The sequence below is a fragment of the Trichomycterus rosablanca genome, chromosome 2, assembly GCF_030014385.1.
Source record: "Trichomycterus rosablanca isolate fTriRos1 chromosome 2, fTriRos1.hap1, whole genome shotgun sequence".
Taxonomy (NCBI): Eukaryota; Metazoa; Chordata; class Actinopteri; order Siluriformes; family Trichomycteridae; genus Trichomycterus; species Trichomycterus rosablanca.
This window is the reverse complement of record NC_085989.1, coordinates 34,413,983-34,436,330: the sequence shown is the minus strand read 5'-3', so window position 1 is coordinate 34,436,330 and position 22,348 is coordinate 34,413,983. Positions and strand designations below refer to the sequence as shown.

At 36.6% G+C, this 22,348-nt stretch overlaps 2 protein-coding genes across 2 annotated transcripts in view; both read left to right on the top strand.

Annotated features, from left to right (window-relative positions):
* LOC134301482 (fibrocystin-L-like) overlaps positions 1-11,206 on the top strand; it is a 61,670-nt gene extending 50,464 nt beyond the window's left edge. The window contains exons 57-79 of the mRNA XM_062986180.1: positions 441-559; positions 744-873; positions 973-1,146; positions 2,040-2,143; positions 2,262-2,388; positions 2,517-2,638; positions 2,732-2,825; positions 3,522-3,667; positions 3,781-3,903; positions 4,011-4,122; positions 4,249-4,365; positions 4,506-4,671; positions 6,159-6,391; positions 6,517-6,684; positions 6,845-7,002; positions 7,471-7,606; positions 7,815-8,162; positions 8,422-8,573; positions 8,765-8,911; positions 9,547-9,700; positions 10,216-10,313; positions 10,961-10,973; positions 11,094-11,206. Coding sequence (XP_062842250.1) covers positions 441-559; positions 744-873; positions 973-1,146; positions 2,040-2,143; positions 2,262-2,388; positions 2,517-2,638; positions 2,732-2,825; positions 3,522-3,667; positions 3,781-3,903; positions 4,011-4,122; positions 4,249-4,365; positions 4,506-4,671; positions 6,159-6,391; positions 6,517-6,684; positions 6,845-7,002; positions 7,471-7,606; positions 7,815-8,162; positions 8,422-8,573; positions 8,765-8,911; positions 9,547-9,700; positions 10,216-10,313; positions 10,961-10,973; positions 11,094-11,206 — 3,254 coding nt within the window. The remainder of the gene's footprint in view (positions 1-440; positions 560-743; positions 874-972; positions 1,147-2,039; positions 2,144-2,261; positions 2,389-2,516; positions 2,639-2,731; positions 2,826-3,521; positions 3,668-3,780; positions 3,904-4,010; positions 4,123-4,248; positions 4,366-4,505; positions 4,672-6,158; positions 6,392-6,516; positions 6,685-6,844; positions 7,003-7,470; positions 7,607-7,814; positions 8,163-8,421; positions 8,574-8,764; positions 8,912-9,546; positions 9,701-10,215; positions 10,314-10,960; positions 10,974-11,093) is intronic.
* Positions 11,207-15,054: 3,848 nt separating this feature from the next.
* Positions 15,055-17,432, top strand: gdf6b (growth differentiation factor 6b). The gene is made up of 2 exons (XM_062986169.1): positions 15,055-15,346; positions 16,546-17,432. The coding sequence occupies exons 1-2, from the start codon at positions 15,055-15,057 to the stop codon at positions 17,430-17,432; spliced, it is 1,179 nt and encodes a 392-aa protein (XP_062842239.1).
* Positions 17,433-22,348: the final 4,916 nt, after the last annotated feature.

Genomic DNA, 22,348 nt, shown 5'->3' with positions numbered 1-22,348 from the left:
CTAGTTGTACAAGTGTAAAAGTGTTTTGTTTTATATTGCTTAATATAACACTTCAGCTGTTTAGCAGTCTTTATACTGCGCCGTGTGTTTTAATGGGATATAGTTCTAATGGGATAAAGACCAGTCTAGCACCTGAACTTTCTTCCTATGAAGCCACACAGTGTGATTGTGTATGTTACTGTAATGTTTTAACTCTATATTTAAATGGTTTATATTTTCTTGTGTAGCTTGAATGCCAAATAATGTTATCCCTAATAAAGAATTAAGATTATTAGATCATACATGGTGCATCCTACATTTTTGTGTGCTGGTGGGGCACCATGTCATGCAGTAGGTGCCCTTTTTTATTTGTTTGCCTCTGCCCTTCAGTCCACCACTGATTTAATGTGAGCAGTTTTGTTAAACACCAACATGTTACTATAATGTCACATGTTTTTCAGGTGTGTTTGGTGCTCTTGACCTGTATGGAATGCCACACAAAGTGTACCGCACTAAGCTGGCCAGCACTGCTTTAGCTGGCACTAGCTCTCTCTCACTTCAGGATCCCGTGGACTGGAAAGTGAGTACATTTTGACCCAGAATGTTGGCCTGAGACAAGGTTTTAGGTTTTTTTTATTAAAGAAAACATGTAATAAACACAAAAGACACTTTTAAAGTCAGACTGACAGAGATGCAGTTTCTTTATATTATCTTACTTCCTGCTAATACATTATTCACTGTTCTGTTTGCCCTTCTTTAACCAGGTAGGAGACGAAATTGTGCTGTCCACCACCAGTTATGACCCATGGCAGACAGAGACTCGCACCATCACAGCAGTCTCAAACAACAATCTCACACTGACTCTGGATCAGCCACTTACTTACACCCACATTGGTTAGTCTATACATGTAAAATGTCACAGTGGTGATCTATAGTAATAATACAAATATACATTGATGCATCAGCCTCTAACTATGTACGCAACTCATACAGGAGAGAACTACACAGTACCTGGTACATCCAAGACCTACAGGTTGGCCGGTGATGTGGGATTGCTGAGCAGGAACATTAAGATCGTTGGGGAGGATTACCCAGCCCTGTACAAAGAGTCGTTTGGTGCCAGAGTGCTAGTGGGAGCCTTTACCAATCAAGGAATCAACTTTAGAGGTAACTAGCTTTATCTTTAAATAAAAAGCCAAGATAAATGAGTGCCAGTACTTCCCTTTTGAGACTTAAGAGTAAATAATACACAAGTTGACAATGTCAGTATTTGAAACATATTGAAAATAAAGAAAATGTGTAACTGTTCTTAATTATAAAGTAAAAACTTTCATTATTCATTCTGGGACGTGGGCGCTTGGGTGGCGCAGTGGTAAATTATGGTATCCCTCTGCTGCTGGGATCAAGGGTTTGAGTTCTGCTGCATGATTGGCTAAATCTGGGGGGATGGCCGAGGCACAGTGATGGATTGGTGCCCTGTATAGGGTGTGTTCCTGCATGGCAACCAGTGGATTTGGAAAAACCGGACCGACGGTTACCTTGACCAGGATAACCAGAATTAAAAAATGAAATGTAAACATATTAAGAGGATTATGGTGACATTACTGGAGCAAACCATGATGTCATGTTTCAGTTTTTACATGTATTTGATTGCAATATTGTTATAATCATAATCTAGACTTGACACTTTATAAGAAACACCAGTACTGTTCATTCATGTTATAGGGCAATTATTCATTAATGTTGTAGCAGCACAACACACAAACCCATAAAGCCACGGGTTATAAAGAATGAGAACAGAAAAATGTAATCTGACTGACTTAGACTATAAGATAGATGTTGTTGTCAGAAGGTCTGGTTTAGGTATGTCAGAAAGTATGCTGAGTAAAATGTAGACAGGTCAGTATGGCAGATGGACAGAGCATAACATTAACAGCCTTAGCATTTTTATTTTAATATGATCCTCCTGGTCTAAAATGATTTTTAAAATAAAATTGTATATACAATTATATAAACCATAATGGTAACATGTTATTCCATTAACTGTATGTTTCTTACAGGAAAGGCTCAGATTAGAGATGTGGAGTTTTATCACACTGGTCAGGAAGGGTGGACAGACTCCACTGACCCTCGGTACTCTCTGGCTTTTCTCAGTCTGGGAGTGGTAAGACAACACAAGTTTGTGATGTTGGCATTTCTGATCAAGTAGTTTAATGTTTCATTATTCTCATATACAGCAAATAATAAAACAGAATTAAAAACAAACTTTGTTTTTGTCACAGGTGGGTCAGAATGAATCCTACATTAAAGGATGTGCTTTCCACCATGGCTTTGCTCCTGCTATTGGCATCTTCGGAACAGACGAATTAAGTGTTGATGACAATGTCATCCATCACACTGTAGGAGAAGGTAGTTTTTTATTTTAGTAAAAGTCAGTTTCTTTAAAGTCTTAAGACTAAACTGCAGACTTAGTCTAAAAAAGCAACATCAAAAAAACGATTACCAAACACCGACACGTTTTCTATTTGTTCTTGTAGGTATCCGGGTGTGGGGCAATAATAACACGATTCGAAGGAATTTGGTAACCATGACCCTCTGGCCGGGATCATACAATGGGAGAAAGGAGACTCTGAATGTTAACTGGAATGCAGCTATTGAGGTGTTTAGCAATAATGTACAAAATCTTCAAGAAGCAGTATCCATTACAAAAAAAATCTAATAAGCATTTAACATTTCTTCTTTATATGTGAAGGTCAATGAGGGTACTAACGTAGTTCTTCAGGAGAACACTGTTGCTGGTTATGAAAGAGTTGGATTTAGAATCGATGGAGAACCATGTCCAGGTAATGAGCAATTAAAAGGCCTTTTGCTGCTTGCCATTATCTTATACAATATCTTTGGGGGCCCTTGGGAGGTGCAGCATCACTACCGCTAGCCCACTACTGCTGAGGTCCAGGGTTCGAATATCAGTGGTACTATATGTCAGTCAGGCGTCTACACAGCTATGATTGTGAAAATTATATAAAGGAAATTATATGCTTCAACAGTTTAGGAAAGGCCCTTACCTGTCCTAGCATGACTGTGCCCCTCTGCACAAAGCAAGGTCTGTAAAGACATGAAGAAAAGTTTGATTTAAAGTAACAGTAGTGGTCCATTTAGAGCCCTGACTTCACGCCCACTAAACAGGTTTGGAATGAACTGGAAAATCAATTGGGGCTGTATTGATCAATATCAGTGTCCAGCAATACAAATGCTCCTTTGACCAAATGGGCACAAATTCCTACATAGACACTATAGTCTTGTAAAAAGACTTCTCAAAAGAGTGTTTGTTGTTATAGCTAAAATATTACACAGAGGTCACTTTATTATAATACCATTTGTTTTGGAAATGAGATGTTCAACAAGCTTGTGGTCAGGTGCCCAAATACTTGTGTATATATAATATGCTGAATAAAATTACTAACTTTCAGTATAATGTTAAATATCCAATGAATTACTTTTATTTACTCCCAAATCAACTCTTTAAGTCATTCATCATGGACTTTTGAATCCAGTGGCTCAATGGAGGCAAAATGAGGCTCATGGAGGTCTGTTTGGAGTCTACATGAATAAAGATGGTCTGGCTGGCTGTTCTCAAATCCAGGGCTTCACAGTTTGGAAGAGTTTTGATTATGGCATTTATTTTCAGGTATCATTAATAATGCTGTTTGTTTCCATAATAAAATCAATAAAGAATTCAGTTTTGTGATGGATCAATACAATAGTTCAGTAACCATTTTAACATTCACTTCTATTGTTCAGGTGTCAATGAGTGTGCTTATTTCCAATGTTACCCTTGTTGATAATGGTATGGGCATCATGCCAATGATCTACACTCCCCCATCAGCCAGCCATACATATTCAAACAAAACTGTCCAAGTCCAGGTATGAAGCTAAATCCAATCATTCATATTTTGGTTAAAAATTGATATATGCTTATATATAATGCACCAGTGCACCATTATTTCCCAATACGATTGCTTTATTCCTAGAATGCCTTAATCGTTGGTAGCAGCCCTAACTTTAACTGCACAGACAGTCTTTCTACAAGTGATGACAATATCGCAATCAGTGCAGGCCACAGGGCACCTCGGCCTCCTAATGGTACACTCCTATTTTATTGCTCTCAGACCTATTTAGTTTGGACTATATATACTAGTCAGAGAAATATGATTTGTTAATTGATAGATGAAATGGCTTGTAATGATTTGTACTCTTTGAATGTTGCAGGTGGCAGGTCTGGAATATGTTGGCCAACATTTGAATCAGCTCAAAATTTAGCCCCGGGAAAACCGCATGCAGGACTCATGAGCTACAACACCATCAGTGGACTCATGACTGTCACTGGTACGATTCAGAATGCTTTTAAATATTTATTTAAACATTTTATAGTTTGGGAACAGATTACATGATTTCAATTTAGCCATATGATTTATTATAACAAAGTTTTTGGTGATTTTAAACCTTTTCTCAATTTTGTCTTTCAGATACCACTTTTTCAGGGTTTAGGAATGTGTGCTCTACTCAGACAAATTACATGTTTTTAACCAATCCGGGCAATGAGGACCTGCAACACCCTATCAGTGTTGAAAGGATTACCAAGAGCAACAGTACAGAGAACGCTCAAGTGTTCATTCATCAACCAGATGTTGGGTAAGTTTTGTTGGTAATAGCTATACCAATATTAATTATTAAGTGATATAAAATCATTGTAAAATCCTTGTAGAAAATGTATGGATGTGGTACTGAATATCCATGAAAAGCACAGGTTTGGGCCTGAAATACTGGATTGGTATCTGGTGGTTTTTTAACATAGTTTAAAATACTACAGTACTATGATACCTAGCTGTATTTTTGAGTGGATATATTCGATGAACAAACAACACAAATCTAGACACAAGGTAGGTATACACCCATGATACGAAGTCAAGCCAGGGCTGGGCATAAAGTTAAATTACATTTAGTTACTTACTCACATCTTTGGGCAATTTAGAATAGCCATCTACCATACATAATATTACAAAAATATGAACTATCAATTGGGAACTGAGGTAACTAATTGTAACTAGTGGATGTTTTGCCAGTTTTTGCTTGATATAATACTGCAGCTGCTCAACAGTCCATCGTTGCTGTTGTCTGTTTCTCTTCATGATGCACCATATATTTCATATCACCATATAATAGACAGATCTGGACTGCAGTCAGGCCAGTTAAGCACACACACTCTATGTCTACGAAGCCATACTATACTAGCATGTGCAGTATGAGGCCTAATGTTGTCTTGTTAAAAAAAGACCCTGACATTCTGATAGAAGGCATTGCCTTGATGGAAGCATGTGCCTCTCGAAAATCCCAAGATATGCCTTTGCATACCATAACAGCTGATGTTCTATAGTTAGAGTAGCGGTCTGTTAGAAAACCTAGTGAGCTCTCTACCTAGATGTTATTTTACATCATCCTACACACGCTCCTGAAAAAAAGGCTGTTCGAATTCTTAGGTACCTTAAAATGCTGCCTTCTGGGGTGCCTTAATTTTAAGTAATAATCTGACTGAAAAATAAAGGAGCATCCGATGCTTCCTTACAGGTGAAGGCAATCCCATCATTCAGTGCTTCACTTTCTCACAAAAAAATCTTTTCAAATGTAAATAAATTCTCATTGATTTTTAATTAGCAGTGTAGAAGTGTCATTTATTTGCACATTTGGGCATGTGAGTGACAGTTTAATTGTTTTCGGTAAACAGAGGGAAATGTTAGCAGGCATGGTAGTGGGTTGCGCCGTCTCAACCCATTGGTTTGAATGGCCTAAGGCTAACTGTTTTAGTAAGCGAAACTGCGGGGTGATAATCACGGTGATTGCTGTCTAAGTAGTGTGTCTAAATCTGTCTTATAAGTCAATGACTTATTAGAATCCTCTCTACCTAGGCAGCTGCCTAGGTAGGCAGTAGACAGCAAGGCAGCTCACTAGGTTTTCGAACAGACCCTATGTTTGCCTATAATTGGAACATGAATAACAATCAGTCCACATTTTATTAGTAGCCAATGGCATCATTATTTTAGTAATCACAAAGGTCATTCCAAAGGGGTGCACTTGCAGATGTTGTTGCAATGTAATACATAATTGTCTTTCTATTGTTACAGTAAGGTGAACCCGTCTGACTGTGTGGATATGGACTGTGATGCAAAGAAAAAGAGCATGATAAATGACCGGGATGGTAGCTTCCTCGGAGCAGTGGGGGCAGTGATTCCTCGATCTGAATACGAATGGAATGGGGATCCCAGACACGGGCTAGGAGACTACCGTATCCCCAAAGTCATGCTCACAGCCCTTAATGGTAGCCGCATACCTGTGAATAATATTGCCCCAAATAAAGGTACGTATGAGATTTTCTGTCTTTTTAGATACAGCTACAACTGTACATTGATTATAAAAGCTATGTATTTAGCCTGTAAAAAATGAAGCTGAACATTAAAAATAATACAAATATATGCTGTGTAGGTGTGATCCGGAATGCTAGCTGCACATATATGACCGACTGGCAGAGCTATAAGTGCTTTGGGCTAAACTACAGGATGCTGGCAATTGAGAGTCTGGATTCAGACACCGAAACCAGGCGACTCTCTCCTGTTGCTGTGCTGGGAGATGGCTATGTAGACCTGCTGAATGGTAGGTCCAGAATACAACTCCTTAATTTGGTCACATGAACCTGCATGCTGTTTCAGTGTTTTAGCTTCTATTTACCAGCATCAGTTTAGAAATCGTTTTAGAGGATATAATATTTTTATGAATGGTGGTTTTTTGATAATAGTCCATCCTCTTTTTACAGGCCCACAGGACCATGGCTGGTGCGCTGGCTACACATGTCAGAAGAGACTGTCTCTGTTCCACAGCATCATAGCAACAGACAAGTCCTTTGATATTTATTTCACCAGTGTAACCCCCCAGAAACTCAGACTCATGATGCTCAATGCTAATCCCAATGAGGTACAATAACTCACTCACTCACTCAGTCACTCAGTCACTCACTTTTGTAATTGCTTATCCAGTTAGGGTTGCCGGGGGGGGGGGGCAACCCTAACTGGATAAGCAATTACAAAAGTGAGTGACTTACATAAACATTCACTATTTGTTGGTAAAATAGTGGTACAAAGACTTAAATCCCCGTGTAGTTTTTTTTTGGTCATGCATTTTCTGCTGACTGTGCCTGGAGGCCAGCGTTAACATCACCATTGTTATATGTTAGCATATAGGAGCCTGAGGCCGGCTATTGTAACTAATACGTACTTGAACTTCTGGCAATGGACGACTACGACATCTCCTAACAATAAACTGAATGCTCTGATTTTCACACTTATGAGTCCCAATATGATTTTTTTAATGGTTTATATTAAAATAACATGTTACAGCTTGGTAAATGATGATTTAAAAATTGTTTCTTTTTCTCTTTTTCAGACTGTAAAGGTAGCTGTATTTTACTCAAATCCTCAGCGACTGGACATCTATGTAAATGACCAGCTCATTGCTCCAAACAATGCTCAGTGGAATAACGACAAAACTGACTACACCTTGCTTAAGCCTACATATACAGGTATTTAAACATCCAAAAAAAGATAGTGAGGCTAAAGTTAAGAAAGAAATGTTAGCAGCTAACAAGAAATAAAAGCAATTAGCTACCAGTTGTCATAATATACATTTTTATTTATTCAATTCAATTTACTCTATCCTAGAGCTGAAGTTCTAGAACTCCAAATTATAATTATCTGTACTCACCAACTTTTCTATCATTCATTCTTCAGGACAGTATGTTCCCACGCTTAATTCCACTCACGGCTCCAACTTTTTCGACCCTGAGTACAAAATGCTGCACGTCTTGTTACGAGGCTCTGATCATGTCCAGATCCGCACGACTCCAGTGCTGTTTATCTCCTTCAATCTCCCAGCCATGACTGTGGAGGAGTTCTTCGGAGACAAGCTGGTCACAAATTTGGCAATGTTCCTGAAGGTTCCTGCCAGCATGATCCGGATCACCAAAATTGTGCGAGAGGACAGCGGGGCAAAGAGGAGGAAGCGGTCCGCTGGGTTGACAGTGGAGGTGGAGATCAAACAGCCACCTACCAACCAGACATCCAACAATAGCACCAATGGTTAGTACTCAGAACAAGATTGTTAACAGACATACTCACACTGTTGTGCACAAAGAGAAAATATTAATTTTGCAACAATGTGCATTATGAATTTTGTTAAAGAATGACCACTTTTTCAGAGCTAATATCTGAGTTGGTAAACAATAGTAAACAACATCCACATGAGATATTCAGTAGCAAAATGTGTAAGGAGTATTCCTGATTTGAGCTTATTTGTGCTTTGTGATATTCAATGCCATGATGTAAATGTCACCTGTAGAGGCAGAACAGTTTGAAACCCTGAAGACTGTTGCTGACACTATTGGTCAGGCTGCTGTCTCTGGCGATCTGAGCTCAACCATCGGCTTCAACGTTTCCTCACTGGGTGTCATTCTTCCAACTCCACCATCCAGCGATCCATCCTGGAGCCAGGTAAGAAACAACATAGCTGTACTAGTAATGTCAATTTGAAATATTATCCTTAATGTTTTCCTAGATAATTTTGTATGTCCCTGTTAGAGCAAATATATTTACATAGATAAACTCAGTAATTTTGCTGATTCACCAGTAAAACTAGTCTAATAATACACATATTTATTTTATTTTATTTTTCTTGTGGGCAGGTTGCAAATGAAGAGGTGAGTCGTGAGGGCCCAACGGTGGAGACAGTGAAGAGTGTGTTTGCTCTGAAAGTGGTGGTGGAACCAGTGGCAGGACTTGACACCGGACTCCTTAGCATACAGCCCAGCATCATGGCTGTGGACCAGCAGGTGAACTTCAAAACAACATACTAATGTCAAGTAGCATGCACTGGTTTATTTCAATGTGTATTTGATCAATGCAACTGTGGTGACAGATGGTTACAAATAAATGTATGTAAAAAAAAATGTAGTCACTTCACAGTTTAATGGATTTACTCAAGAAAATAAGTTGTTAATAGCTAGTATTACATAAATATATAACTATGATTCAGCTTGAGAGCAGCCTATTAAAAAGCTGATGGGCTACTAACTGGTGCAAGTTTTTGTCCTTTCATCAAAAGATCACAGATTATAATCCTAGAGTAACATAAACATCTGTTTCTGGGAGTCCACCTGTGCATAATTGACACTGTCTGGTTAAAAACAACGCCATTTCTTGTTTGTCAATTGGCATGACAGTTAGCTTAGGTATACATAATAAGCCAGTTGGTCCAGTCCTTCATGCATGTTCAGCTAATCCATAATGTTACTTATACATTTTGGAGGTAGAACAAGTTGGCTCTTCTAAACTCAGAGTTGTAGTGTTCGGAAAATAGCACAACTATATTAAATAAATGGTATGCACTTTCATAACGTTTGTGTTATGTCTGTATTCTGTATCGGCGCTGACCTTTTCTTTGTCCTGACCTGATCTTTGTCTGCAGGGTGACTGTGCATCAGTGGGAGTGACAACTTTAACAATTTCAGCTGTGCTTAAAGACAGACAAGGAAACCCAGTAAATGCCCTGTATGGTAACACAACCATCCCATTCAAAAGTTGCTGGGCCAACTATACTGATCTGGCAATATTTACTGAAGGTAAAGGATCTCAAAGTGTCATTTTAAAGTTTTACTGCTTTTAAGATATCAATTAATTAATTCAGTTATAGTTTTTCTTAACGGTGTTGAATATATGGGCCTTGTCCAGAGATGGCAACTTATGTTAACAACTTAAGTTAAAAAGATGTGTCAGTAAATACATAAACAATTCCCCAAATGGTTTTCTGGAAAGCTCAATTAGAGTGGAATGAAGAGATAAGAAAGAAAAGGTCATAGCCAGGCATAATTAACGTAAAGGTTACAAATCCATCTCTAAAGTCACATTTTATATTCACAGCATTTGGTACAGGTTTTTCTAAAAAGCAACTTACAATGGTGACAACACAGTTCAATTGAGGGTTAAGGGCATTGCTCGAGAGCCCAAACAGTGGCAACGGGGCAGTGGTGCGGCTTAAACCAGCAACCTTCTGATTACTAGATCAGTGCCTTAAATGTCGATCTAATCATACATAACTTCTCTATGAATATATATTTTGTCTTTATTTTTTCCACAGGGGATAACATTACATTGGCTTTCACACTGAATGAATGGCAGGCCCAGTCCAAGTCCTTCACTGTCAAGTCTGCAACTGCTACTACAAGTAAGTCTTATGTTTCTACAGCTTCTGCTTTATATAAACATAATAATTATTTTTAAAAACACACTGATAAGCCAAAACATTATGACCACCCTCCATAAATGTGCACAACAATGCATATTTGTAACAAATGTCACAACAGTTATATATTAGATGTTGGTATATATTTGATGATAGTTATTTGTAGTACATGTGTTGAATGTGGCAGGTAAGGGCAGCATAAAGAAGTAAGTAACTTTAAGAGGGGCTGAATCATTACTGTGATTATAAATAACAAGAGGCGAGTACTCGCAGACAGTGGTCTGAGGACGGACAAGCCACAAACCACCGACAGGTATTGGGCGGTCAAGATGCCAAAGGACATAAAGGCTGTGTCATCTGGTACAAACCAACAAAAAGGCTTCTATGGCTCAAATTGCAAATAATTGTAATACTAATAAGAAATGTAATGTCTCGCAACACAATGCATAGTCAGAGGCAAGTCAAAGTGCCCAACAATGGCCATGCAGTAATTTGAACTGGACATAGGAGCACTGGTAGAAACTTGACTGGTCTGATCAATTTTGTGTTCTTCAAAATCATGTTCAACATCCAGACATGTGTGCATTGTTTACTCTGTAGTAGCAGATAACACAAGACTCTTTCAAATGTCTTGTTCTAGAGTCCATGTCTGGGTGGGTAAGAGCTGTTTTGACAGCATATTAGGCAGGTGGTTTGGCTTATCAGTGTATATAATCTTTTACTATCTGTTTCCACTGTTACATAATCTAACATTTACTCCCTTTTTTCAACAGCCATGAGCCCAGATGATGGCAGCATCTTTGACTCCAGCCCTGCCCTTTCAACATGCACTGTGTATGGACTTATGCTGCTGAGCTTCCTGCATCTCATCTACTTTGCAGTGTAAAAGCAATCGAAACAAATATTCATATTAACAACACTCATTTATTAATCAAAACATCAGTGTGTCAAAACTAAAACTAAAATCCCTTGTTTACAAAAGTATTCAGACCCTTTATTCAATATTTTGTAGAAGCAGCAATTACATAATTTGCATCAACTGTGTAAGATTTGAAGACATGAGTCTGTGAGCTGCAATCTTTGATCTTCTTAAATTTTAAAAATGTTTTCTCTTTGTTATTTTGACTAATTAATTGTACATTGATGAGGAAAAAAGGCAATTATATCCATTCAAAATAAAATTCACAACATGCGTTTAATGTAAAGGGGTCTAAGTACTTCCTGAATTTCATGTATGTTATTTTATTTACACATAACTTGGATGTTATGCTTTTTTCTGAAATCCTTTAAAGCTTATACAGGTGAATTTTATTGTAATTGACTTTCTTTTGGTGTATATGTTCAATTAATTACTGTATGTGATTTCTGCATTATTTCTAAGAGAAATGTATCTTATTTACTGCAGCTACCTATTGTAATCAGTTAGAAATTTCTATACAACCTATGTGATTAAAGTGTGTTTCCTAAAAGCTAAAAACATCGACGTGACATGATATTATTCTCTGAGATACTCTGAGATATCAATATAGAAATTATGTTTATGGTCATTTTTAAATGACAAAGCTTTTGGTAATAAAATACAAATGTTTAGTATGCTCTAGACTGATCAAAATAAATATCTGTTTGCTGTTAATTGTCCATTTCATCTTTTTCAATTGTTGTATTTTATTATTTTCTTTCTTAATTCCCTACCAACATATAAATGTAATTAAAATAAATAAATAAAAAAGACTGAGACATCCAGGTCTAACCACTAGGAGACCCCTTTGAGGTGGACCACTAGGAAACTAAACATGAACCAATGGGACATTTAAGGCAGACCACTGGGAAACCCTTTTGAGGCAGCCCACTGGGACATGCTCAGCGTGTTGACCAAGGTGGGCTCAAGGTAGGATGAAGAAATAGCTTTCAGTGAATCTCAGTCTGTGTATTTCAGTTTCATTCCAGCCTCTAAAAACACATGCATGGAAAACTGCCTGTCTAAATTACCTCTCAAATTAAGTGAAAGATTAAATGTGTGAGTGTGTGTTGCCTTGCATATATGCTGCCAGAAGAAATCACCATTTATCATTATATAATAATGCTGCCTTCAAGTTATGCAGGTATATGCTAATTTTAATGATAATAGCATTGTTCCTTGTAAAGAATAGCATCAATTAACGGGAACTTACGAGGCATGTCCAAGATTTTGCATAATCTTTTTGCATTTATACACTTACTGAGGACATTATTAGGCACACCTGTCTGGTATGTATAGTCATTAATTGTAAGCTACAGATACATTTTGGAAGTATAACATTTTTGACTATAGTCCATCTGTTGCTATGTACACTTTGCCACCTGCTCCCCTAATTTATCAATCAAAATGAACACCAATAGGACCCCCACTGACTAGATGTTATTTGGTGGTAAACCATTCTCTGAACAGCAATAACACTGCTGTGGTACATAATTTGTACATAATTTTAGCAGATGCAGCAGTGTTGTTGGGATGTTTAAAAAAATATATATAGCCAACAGCATCATGTGATTAGAAAGTGTCCACTGAAAAAAAGACTAGAGGAAGACTAACACACATTGTGCATACAAATTAAATAGCTGAAGTCTCTAACTTACAACGAGTGCTAAGAAGGTATGTGTTCCTAGAAAGGCCGGTTAGATCAGACTGAATTAAAAAATTGAAACAACACTGCTGCATCTGATATATTCATTACCATGACAGTGTCATTGTAGTGTTGAGAATGGTCCACCATCCAACATCATCTGGTCACTGGGGGGTCCAACAGACAGTAAACCCAAATTCATCAGTATGGTAGGTGTAAATAATCAATAAAGGTATGTTCCATATACGTGTACCTTAAAAGAGTGTGTGAGTGTGCATGTACTACATGATTCTATGTGTTTAACTGGATTAAAACTTTAACTTTTACAGTTATTTTTATCACCACTTATATGTGTACACTGGATTGAATTTAATTTTATGTCTATAGTTAGACCTCTTTGACAGAAGATCTTTGCAAAAATGGAAAGGGGTACCTCATAGTGAGTAGTATTGGTGCACATCATTCACTCATTTATTTTCATTAGCCACTCCAGGATCGTGTTAGGTTTGGTGCCACCCTGTACAGGGTGCATATCTGCCACAGGGCAACACACACATTAACTCATACCAAGAGGCAATTTATTACAACCAATCCACCCTTTGCATGTTTTGGTAAATGGAAAGAAACTAAAGTATCCAGTGGATACCAATATGGACACGAAAAAAACATGTAAAACTCCTCACAGACCATGACCCGATACAAGGGTTAAACCCAGCTCCTCAGGATTCAGCAGCAGCAACTCTATCTGTCGCGGCACATTTAAACAAAACAAAAATAACATTCAAATTGGTAAACAATGTAGCTTCAGAATGTTTTGCAGAAAATAACCTTGCTTATATTGTGTACATTTGGTTCATTCAAAGTTAAATTAATGGCCTCAGTGTTACCTGTTGCAGTGCTGAATCTGAGTAAATCCAAATCACCACAGATATGCATTTTTCTTTCAAACAACCACATATCGTAGCTACTTCTGTGCTACAGCGGGATCTACAGTATTTGTTGAATGCTTTGAAGCTTTTGACCACTAGGGGACCTCAGAACTCACAACTAGTAGCCTGTCTATCTATCTACTGTTCTGGGTTGCCAGATTGTCAGCTTAGGTTGCCAGAATGAAAGTTTTTAATATAACATATTATTAAGACTGGAGAATCCACTTTAATAATAGCGCTATAATTATTATCAAAATATTTAGTGTTGTATAAAATACTTAATATTCATACTTAGTAAATCATGTTCTACAACATAAAAGAGAAAAGTTTGTCAACGTTTTGACAAATATTTTTTAGCCTAAACAAAAAATATGCTGCTTTTTCATTATATTTATTTATTTATTTATTCATTCATTCATATTCTTGGTATTTACTAAGACGAGTTTTTCTGAGTAACACTTGTCGGAGTGGGGTGCAGAATTAATTTGTGAAGAGAATTGATTATTTATAGGTCTATAAAACAAAAGATGTAGACGTGTGAAATTATGCAGTAAATAATCAGAAATATGTACTATTACAACATTTTAATAGGCCTCGTTTCCTCTAACAGTGTTGCAGAAGCATAAAATTCTTTCATCCGGCGTAATTCGGTTCGATTCAAGTTCTTACGATACCTTTGCTCAGTCAGGTAAAATTCCACTTACCTCCATCGAGTGTGTACTACAATGATAATAAATACTATACCCAGGTAATAATGCGAAGACACGTTTGTTGTATTTTGATAAGAAATATTAGCCTACTTGGGGCAATGTTATCCTTAATTAAAGGCATGCATGGTAAACAATTTGGCAGTTTGCCTAAATACCACAAACTACTCAACAGACCTCCAATTAAACATACTCTAAACCGTTGTCTTGCAATAGTTCATTGTTGAATGAATGTTTATAACAAGTGATTCAGTGAGTCGGTTCACTTTGGTGTGTAGTGGGAGTGGGTGTGTGCGTGTGGGTGTGTGGACTGAGAATGAACCAAGGTGTTATTTAAGGCTTGATGGTGTTGGTGGAAGTGAATTCTGTCTACAGTGCGCACATTTCCAGTCACATCACTCACTAATATAGAGATCAGACATGACTGTGATTACTGGTGAATGTATGAGTTCTATCATGAACCTCCACCGTTCATCTGCATTGTTAACAGCTATGATGTTTCTCCTGCACTGGATCTGCATCCACACTGTATCTGTATCTGTGCTACATGACGGTACCAGTCTGATCTCTGATGGATCCGTATCAGCCTCTTATTCTTCACACACAGCAGCTTCATCCAGCACCAAACACTTTGTTAAAACCCACACACACTCATTAGAACCTCACGAGTACATGCTTTCTATCTACAAAACTTTCTCTGCTGCTGAGAAACTGGGATTAAACGCAAGCCTGTTCCGTTCTTCAAAAGCTGCCAATACCATCACCAGCTTTGTGGATCTCGGTCAAGGTAAATCAGCTTGGTTATTAAATCTCCACTTACTGTCAGATTAAGTTCTATATGTATTATAGTTGGGAATAAACTGGATTTCTGTTTATGTAAACTGTGGATTATTTATGAATGGTGAGTTTGCTTTCGATTTATTGGTTGTACACTAAATGTCTGTCTGAATAAATTTTATTTTAATCATAGTTTGATTATGGGCTAAATATTTGACTGACTAAAATATTGAAATTTTATTATTTTTTTATTTTATTATTTTTGCATAGTTATGCATTAAATGTTTGTCCAACTTACTATTATTTGTTTTTATATTATAAAAGTATTTAATTAAATTATTTCGCTTTTTAGTTATTTATTTTATGTTCCTTAAGGAATTATTATTTTTAAAACATTTCCTTGTTTTGTTGTTTTGTTATAGGCTGACAAATGTTTGTTAGTGCTGTTTGGTAATTGACTAAAACTCATTTATTTTATTTTGATTATTTGTTTTAATTTTAATGTCCACTAATTGTCTGACCCTAATATGGTTTATTTTATATATGTTTTATAATTTACATTTTGATCTTAAGTGTTTTGTTATTTGCTTGTTTGTTTGTAATTATAGACATAAGTTGGATGATATAGTGGTGCAACTGTTGGGTCTCGCACAGCAAAACATGGGTCCTAGATATCTTTTTCCATGTTCCTTTGCATGTTTCATTCAGATATTAAAAGTACGGTTTTCAGAAAGAATTGTTAGCTGTTATATAATTTTATATAGTTTAGTGATTCGGGTTTCTATGCACCTCCCAAAAACTTGCAGAGGATGAATTGGCTGCTTTCAGTTGCTCCTAGGTGTGACTAAAGATGTGAACCTCTGTTGGATAGGCTTTATTTATAGTCTTTAGGGTGTATTTCTGCTTTGTACCCAATGTTTCCAGGTGGTGCTGGACCATATGCAGTCCAGAACTGTAGAACAATAAATGATTAAAACATCTGTAGAAGTATTTTTGAAGTAAAAAAATTGTGTAGTTATGTATGACATGAAATTGTACGTTGTGTCTTTTTTAAGAATGTTTGTGTTAATATTTTTAAAAGCTGAATAAAAATATATACTGGATGTTGTAACTGTTGTATTCAAATGTTGTATCTGTTAAAATAGTTTTATGTGTTTTTATCAATCTAAAGTCAGTGTCCTCATCAATGCAATTTACTTTTTTTCTTAGATGACCTTCCAAACTCTCCTCTGTGGAAACAGAAGTATCTGTTTGACATCTCGACTCTTTCTGATAGAGTGGAGCTGCTGGGTGCAGAACTGAGAATCTACACAAAAATTTCTTCAAGTTTGCAGGCATTTGAAACTGGTCCAGTGGATATTCAGCTCCTTTCCTGCCAGTCTCACAAAGTTCTGGACTCCAAAACCCTAGACTTGGACCACTCTCACAAACCAAGATGGGAAGTTCTTGATGTGTTAGACATTTTTACTGAATGGCACCTGAACACTCAAAAGAATTTGTTCTGTCTGGAGCTCAAGGCTTCTATTGACAACCCACAGAGAGAAATTGACTTACAACATCTTGGATTTCACAGACAAGGACGCCCACAGCTAAAAAAAGCCATCTTGGTGATATACACCAAGTCAAAGAAAAGACAGAGCCTTTTCTATGAGAAAAGAAGGAAGAATAAATTGCACCCTAGCCAAGCTGGAAGGGAGAAAGTTCCTCCTGCCAAACCGCAACGGACACGGCGAACAGCAATAAGCAACAGGCATGGCAGAAGACACGGCAGAAGGTCTAAATCCAGATGCACCAAGAAGCCTTTGCATGTCAGTTTCAAGGAGCTGGGCTGGGATGACTGGGTAATAGCTCCTTTGGATTTTGAGGCATATCATTGTGAGGGTATCTGTGACTTTCCCCTCAGGTCTCATTTGGAGCCCACTAATCATGCCATCATCCAGACTCTGATGAACTCCATGAACCCCAGCAACATGCCACCCAGCTGTTGTGTGCCATCTAAACTTAGTCCCATCAGCATCCTGTACATCGATTCTGGGAATAATGTGGTTTACAAACAATATGAGGACATGGTGGTGGAGTCATGTGGATGCAGGTGACGGGTTGCATTACTTGAAGAGTCTTGAAGAGACTGCAGAATTACATACTATACAAAAGAAACCAGTATGACAGAGGAAAAAATCTGCTACAGTTTTTGCTCTCCAGTAATATGTCTCATTTGATTACTCTAATGTAACAAATAAATTATTAATGCTGATTTTGCCGATATTATGCAGAAATAGGACCAACATAAATGCATTAAGTAACCGTAAAACCTTGTAAGGCAAAGTTAAAATAAGGTGATGTTAAGGTTGTAGTCAAAACAAAACAAATTGATATAATTGATTAAAAGAACATAAATCTAAATAATATTAATATATAGCTGTGATTAACTAAGCACAAAGGGCCAAGTGCCTTGTTCTTATACAGTATTATGGGTTAGTTTTGGTTTGTTTGTGCATTGTTTTTTTTATTATTATTTTTATTATATTACAATTTCACATGTAATTTAAATGTATTTAAATTTTTCTTTCAAAAAGGAATACACTTTATTTTTGTATTCAAAACGATAATTATTGTCATTTAACTCCATACCTTAAATGTATCTGAGGCTTTTTAAATCATTGTGTAAATAATGTGTAAAGTTACTTATTAAATAATTAAACACCAATGTTAACTTATACTCTTATTAAATTATTCCAGCTGCATAAAACATTAAGCCTGTAGTGTAATGTGGAGTTGTGTATTTACCTCATTACAAAACTTGGCCTTTTACTGTAATGTTTAGGTAAATTAATGAGGAAGGATTTTTATATGACTGTATTGTATCTAAAATAAATCATGTGAAAGTTTTATTCTTTTAATAAAATACATTTAAATAAATTTTAACTCTGAAAACAAATGTTACTGTTGTAATAAACTATATTAATGCACTCTTTAACATAACTGACTGCCAAATTTCAGCTGTGTCACAATGACATGTATCTTTGATGCTTCATTTTCCATTTTAAAATAACCGTCCTTTGTCAATTTACAGCTTTGCACCATCAGATTAGTAGCATTTTCAGGCCAGACAGCTGTGCCAAAAACCGGTCAGGAAAGAAAAATTACATTATCAAAATATTTAAAATATCCTGAATTCTTGTAGGGATTCATGGTGGCTTGAGGCCCTGCTCATTTTGCCAGCAAAAAAACAGCTCTGATCTGATTCCTTGTAGTCCTCTATTAACACCTGTCTCACGATCAGTTCTACTGCATAAGGCTCATTAGCTTATTTGACTAGTGGAAGGGAGACAAGGAAACTGTAAACTTAAAGGGAAAAATCTATAGGACTTTTGTTGTGCTGGAATAAAAGGGTAATCTGGGTCATTTAAGTATGGTATCTAAGACCAAACAGAAGATAGTTGCTGTGTTTAGCAGAGGTGAAAGAGGGGTCAACAGATACTTAGTGCCACGTTCCTTGGGTGGCCCGGGAGTGTGAATTGACAGGGGCGTATAGAGTCTGTCTCTTTCACAGATTGGCAAAGAACGGACAGATGCACAGGGAGTGACCCCAGTGCCCAATCTTTCATTCACTCTCTGTCTGGGATAGGACAAAGCCAGCCAACTATGCTACTTTCAGATTAGGCTTGGCTTTGGCCTCAGGTCAGAGGTCGAGTGTCCCATTGTGTATAGGCTCTGTGAGAATTTCAAAGGTACACATGCAGTAAAGAAAGAGGAAGCAATCAACTCAGACCGAGAACAAGGGAAAAGAATGTGCAGGACGTTGTTGGATTGGCTCTCTGTCTTTTTGACACTATCACTGACTGGTTTACATTGGAACATAAAAAAGATGGAAAAGAGCTACACAACAATAGATGAAAATGTAGCTAAACTGGATGAGACATCTGGACACAAAAGTCTGAGTTTGGTGTAATAAAAATGACAACAGAATTAATGATGTTTTAATTTAGTTATTTTGTGGTGTTTTTAAAGTGGGGTTGGACAGTTTAGTTCTAGGTTTAAAAACGTACTGGTTTACATTACATTTACAATTACATTTAGCAGAAATGCCCTGGCTTTGCTTAATGCAGCCTTGACACAATAATTTACTCTGATATATCCATTCACACATTTGCTGTGAGAGTTTGATTACACACAATGTGATGTACAATGCCATAAAGATTTTACACCCAGGAATTTGTATCCATTTTACTAGGACCATTTTATCATACCCTTTTTATCAGTAAACTCCTGAAAGGTTTAGTATTAAATCATTAGGTTAATAGCAACATATGGCAGAGTAGTTTTAGCTTATTCTTTATTACAATATTCTTTAATTCTTACCACATTCGTTTATCAGTAATCATTAGTTTTCATCAATCCAGACCAGATTGCAAGTCCATGCTGCTAAAATCATTACCATAGCATGATGCTACCACCACCATATTTCACAGTAAAATTTGTAATAGCTGGCTGTAGTACCATGCGAAATTTGTGCCATATATATTGCTTGGAATATAAGCAAAATAGTTTAGCCTTGGTCTTGTCAGGAATTTTTGTGGGAGCCTTCAAATAATATTTACAATTCTTTTAGCAACAGCTTCTCACATGATATTGTACGTAAATCCTCTTTTGTTTTAATGCCCTGCAAATGGTTGATCTTTAAACAATCTTGGGCACTAATCTACATCATATTATAATGATTTTTGTAGGTTACTAGGCACTGCATCTTTTATTTGTTGCAAATAATTTGCAAATATTTGTTGTATAAGTTGCAAATTCTGGTGAATTGCCATGTCAATCAGTTTGAGATTTTTACTCTAAGGTGCTTTACCATTAATCCACACCTGATAAATTACACGTAAAGTCTTAAGTAAAGATGCATGTGTTTTTTTAAATACGACAGATGTCAGCTTTCTTAAAACAGATCAACCTGCCAAAATCCAGTATCCACCTGCTTTATAAATAAAAACAAGGGAGACAATAAAGAGCTGACAGGTTTTAGTCTAAATGAGCTGTTTGCTTCAGTTTCATTTCTTTGTCTGCTGCCATGAAGATAATGTCAATATGTCAATGAGTCAAACACTAGTGACCCCAACACCAACTAGGATAATAGGAGTGTAAAAGACGTTTGCAGAGTCAACTCTTGAAAAGAAAGTGGAATGGTGTGTTTGGATAGCCAAGAGATGAGGCAGAGGGCAGCAGGTTAATCCACACCACTTAACACTTGCAAACTAATGCTGATTTAATCCTGAAGTGCCTAAGTGGTAGGCTTAGCTTAAAATTCCAACCATGTTATGAATAAAATTAAGGATTGATTCTGTACTAGGTGGTAGGAGCAGCATTTAAAAGAAGCTGACAAAAATCACTGCTTTCTGACAGTTAAGTAATATCATTCTATGACATATTTGCCTTCATTTAATCAATTAAGGCAAATAAGGCATTTAATTAATTTATTTATTCAAAGAATATCCCAGCGTCTTTCAACATAATTGATACCTGTAATGTAAAGTGCCTTGAACATTATTTATCCCCAAAACTGTATTTTATTGTACAGTGGTACCTTGAAACTCAACGTCAATTGGTCCTGGGACTGGCGTTGAGTTTAAAAGGTGTTAAGTTTCAAGATATATTTTCCCATAAGGATGTATGGGAAACCTGTTAATGTGTTCCATGGTCCCGTGGACTTGCATATGACACTTGCATTTTAGGCTTATGTAAAATAATAGGGTTATTTTTGACACTTATACACTGAAAATAACACAAATATAATATAAAAACATTGAAATAAAAAGTGGATTCTTACAATTTCTCAGAACCCCAAGCTGTAACACAAGTTCAAAAGTGAAACAGTGAGGAAAAATCTGCTAAACAACGATACATGTGGAACTTTTAGAGTGGATTTGACGGATTCCACACAAATGCAGTTTTATCTCATGCACACTTTGGTGACATATTACCACACCGCTCAAGCCGAGCACTAAACAAATCAACTGTTCATTGTTAATTTAAATTAAATAAATTATTTTGTTGAGTTTAAGGGAAACGTTGAGTTTAAGGGTACAAATTTCTCAACGAAGGGCATTGAGTTTCAAAGATTCTGAGTTTAGGGGATGTTAAGTTACAAGGTACCACTGTATCTCATTTGAAGGAATTAGTTCATATTTAAAACATTCATACACTGTAAAAAAAAAAAAAGATTCAATCCTTTTGGAACAATTTGCTAAAACATAAACAAAAACAGGGACAATTGAAAAGTATACATACCCCTTGTTATTGTAAGAGTAGCTTTAACCACGTACAGTATATTAATACTAATATTAACTAGTTAATAAATGTTTTTAAAAAAATATGAATTAGCTGTTTTATTTCATTTGCATGGGTAAAAAGTTCAATCTGCATGGCAGAGACAAAAAATAATAACAAAAATAAGTACAAGAAAAATGCAAAACAGTACAGAAAAATTATTATACAAAAGCACAGATATGGGGATATAAACAAACAAATCTGTAAAGGCACTGAACATAACTCAGATCTTAGTTCAGTCACTTTAACTGTTACCTTCAATGATGTGTTGTTAGACACTGCAACTGAAAGCCATGTCCATGGATCAATCACATTCAAAGTGTAACATTGTTGAAAAATATATGATTGCTTGCTAAGTGTTTGCAAAAAAAGAAAGTTTCATTGTCTGATGAGACTGTGACAGTTGTAGCTCAGTGGGCAGAGCTCCGGGCTATTAACTAGAAGGCAGTGGATTCAAATCCTCCCCTACTAAGCAGACAAAGGCATTCTACTCTGACTAAAGTGGAAGCTGACAGCTTGAATTCTAAGCCATGTGTGTGTGTGGTAGATATAGTAAAATATGGTTGTGTTAGCATCATGTTGTGGAATGTTTTGTAGCCAGAAGGAATATAAATTTGGAAAAATAAAGGGCCAACAATACTCAGAGGTCTTGAACAAGACATGCTTCCATCTGCCAATAACTGTAGAT

Coding starts and splice junctions, on each gene's coding strand:
- gdf6b (XM_062986169.1), top strand. CDS start 15,055: ATGTTTCTCCTGCACTGGATCTGCATCCACACTGTATCTGTATCTGTG. Junction 15,347..16,545: donor CTTTGTGGATCTCGGTCAAG/GTAAATCAGCTT, acceptor TTTTTTTCTTAG/ATGACCTTCCAAACTCTCCT.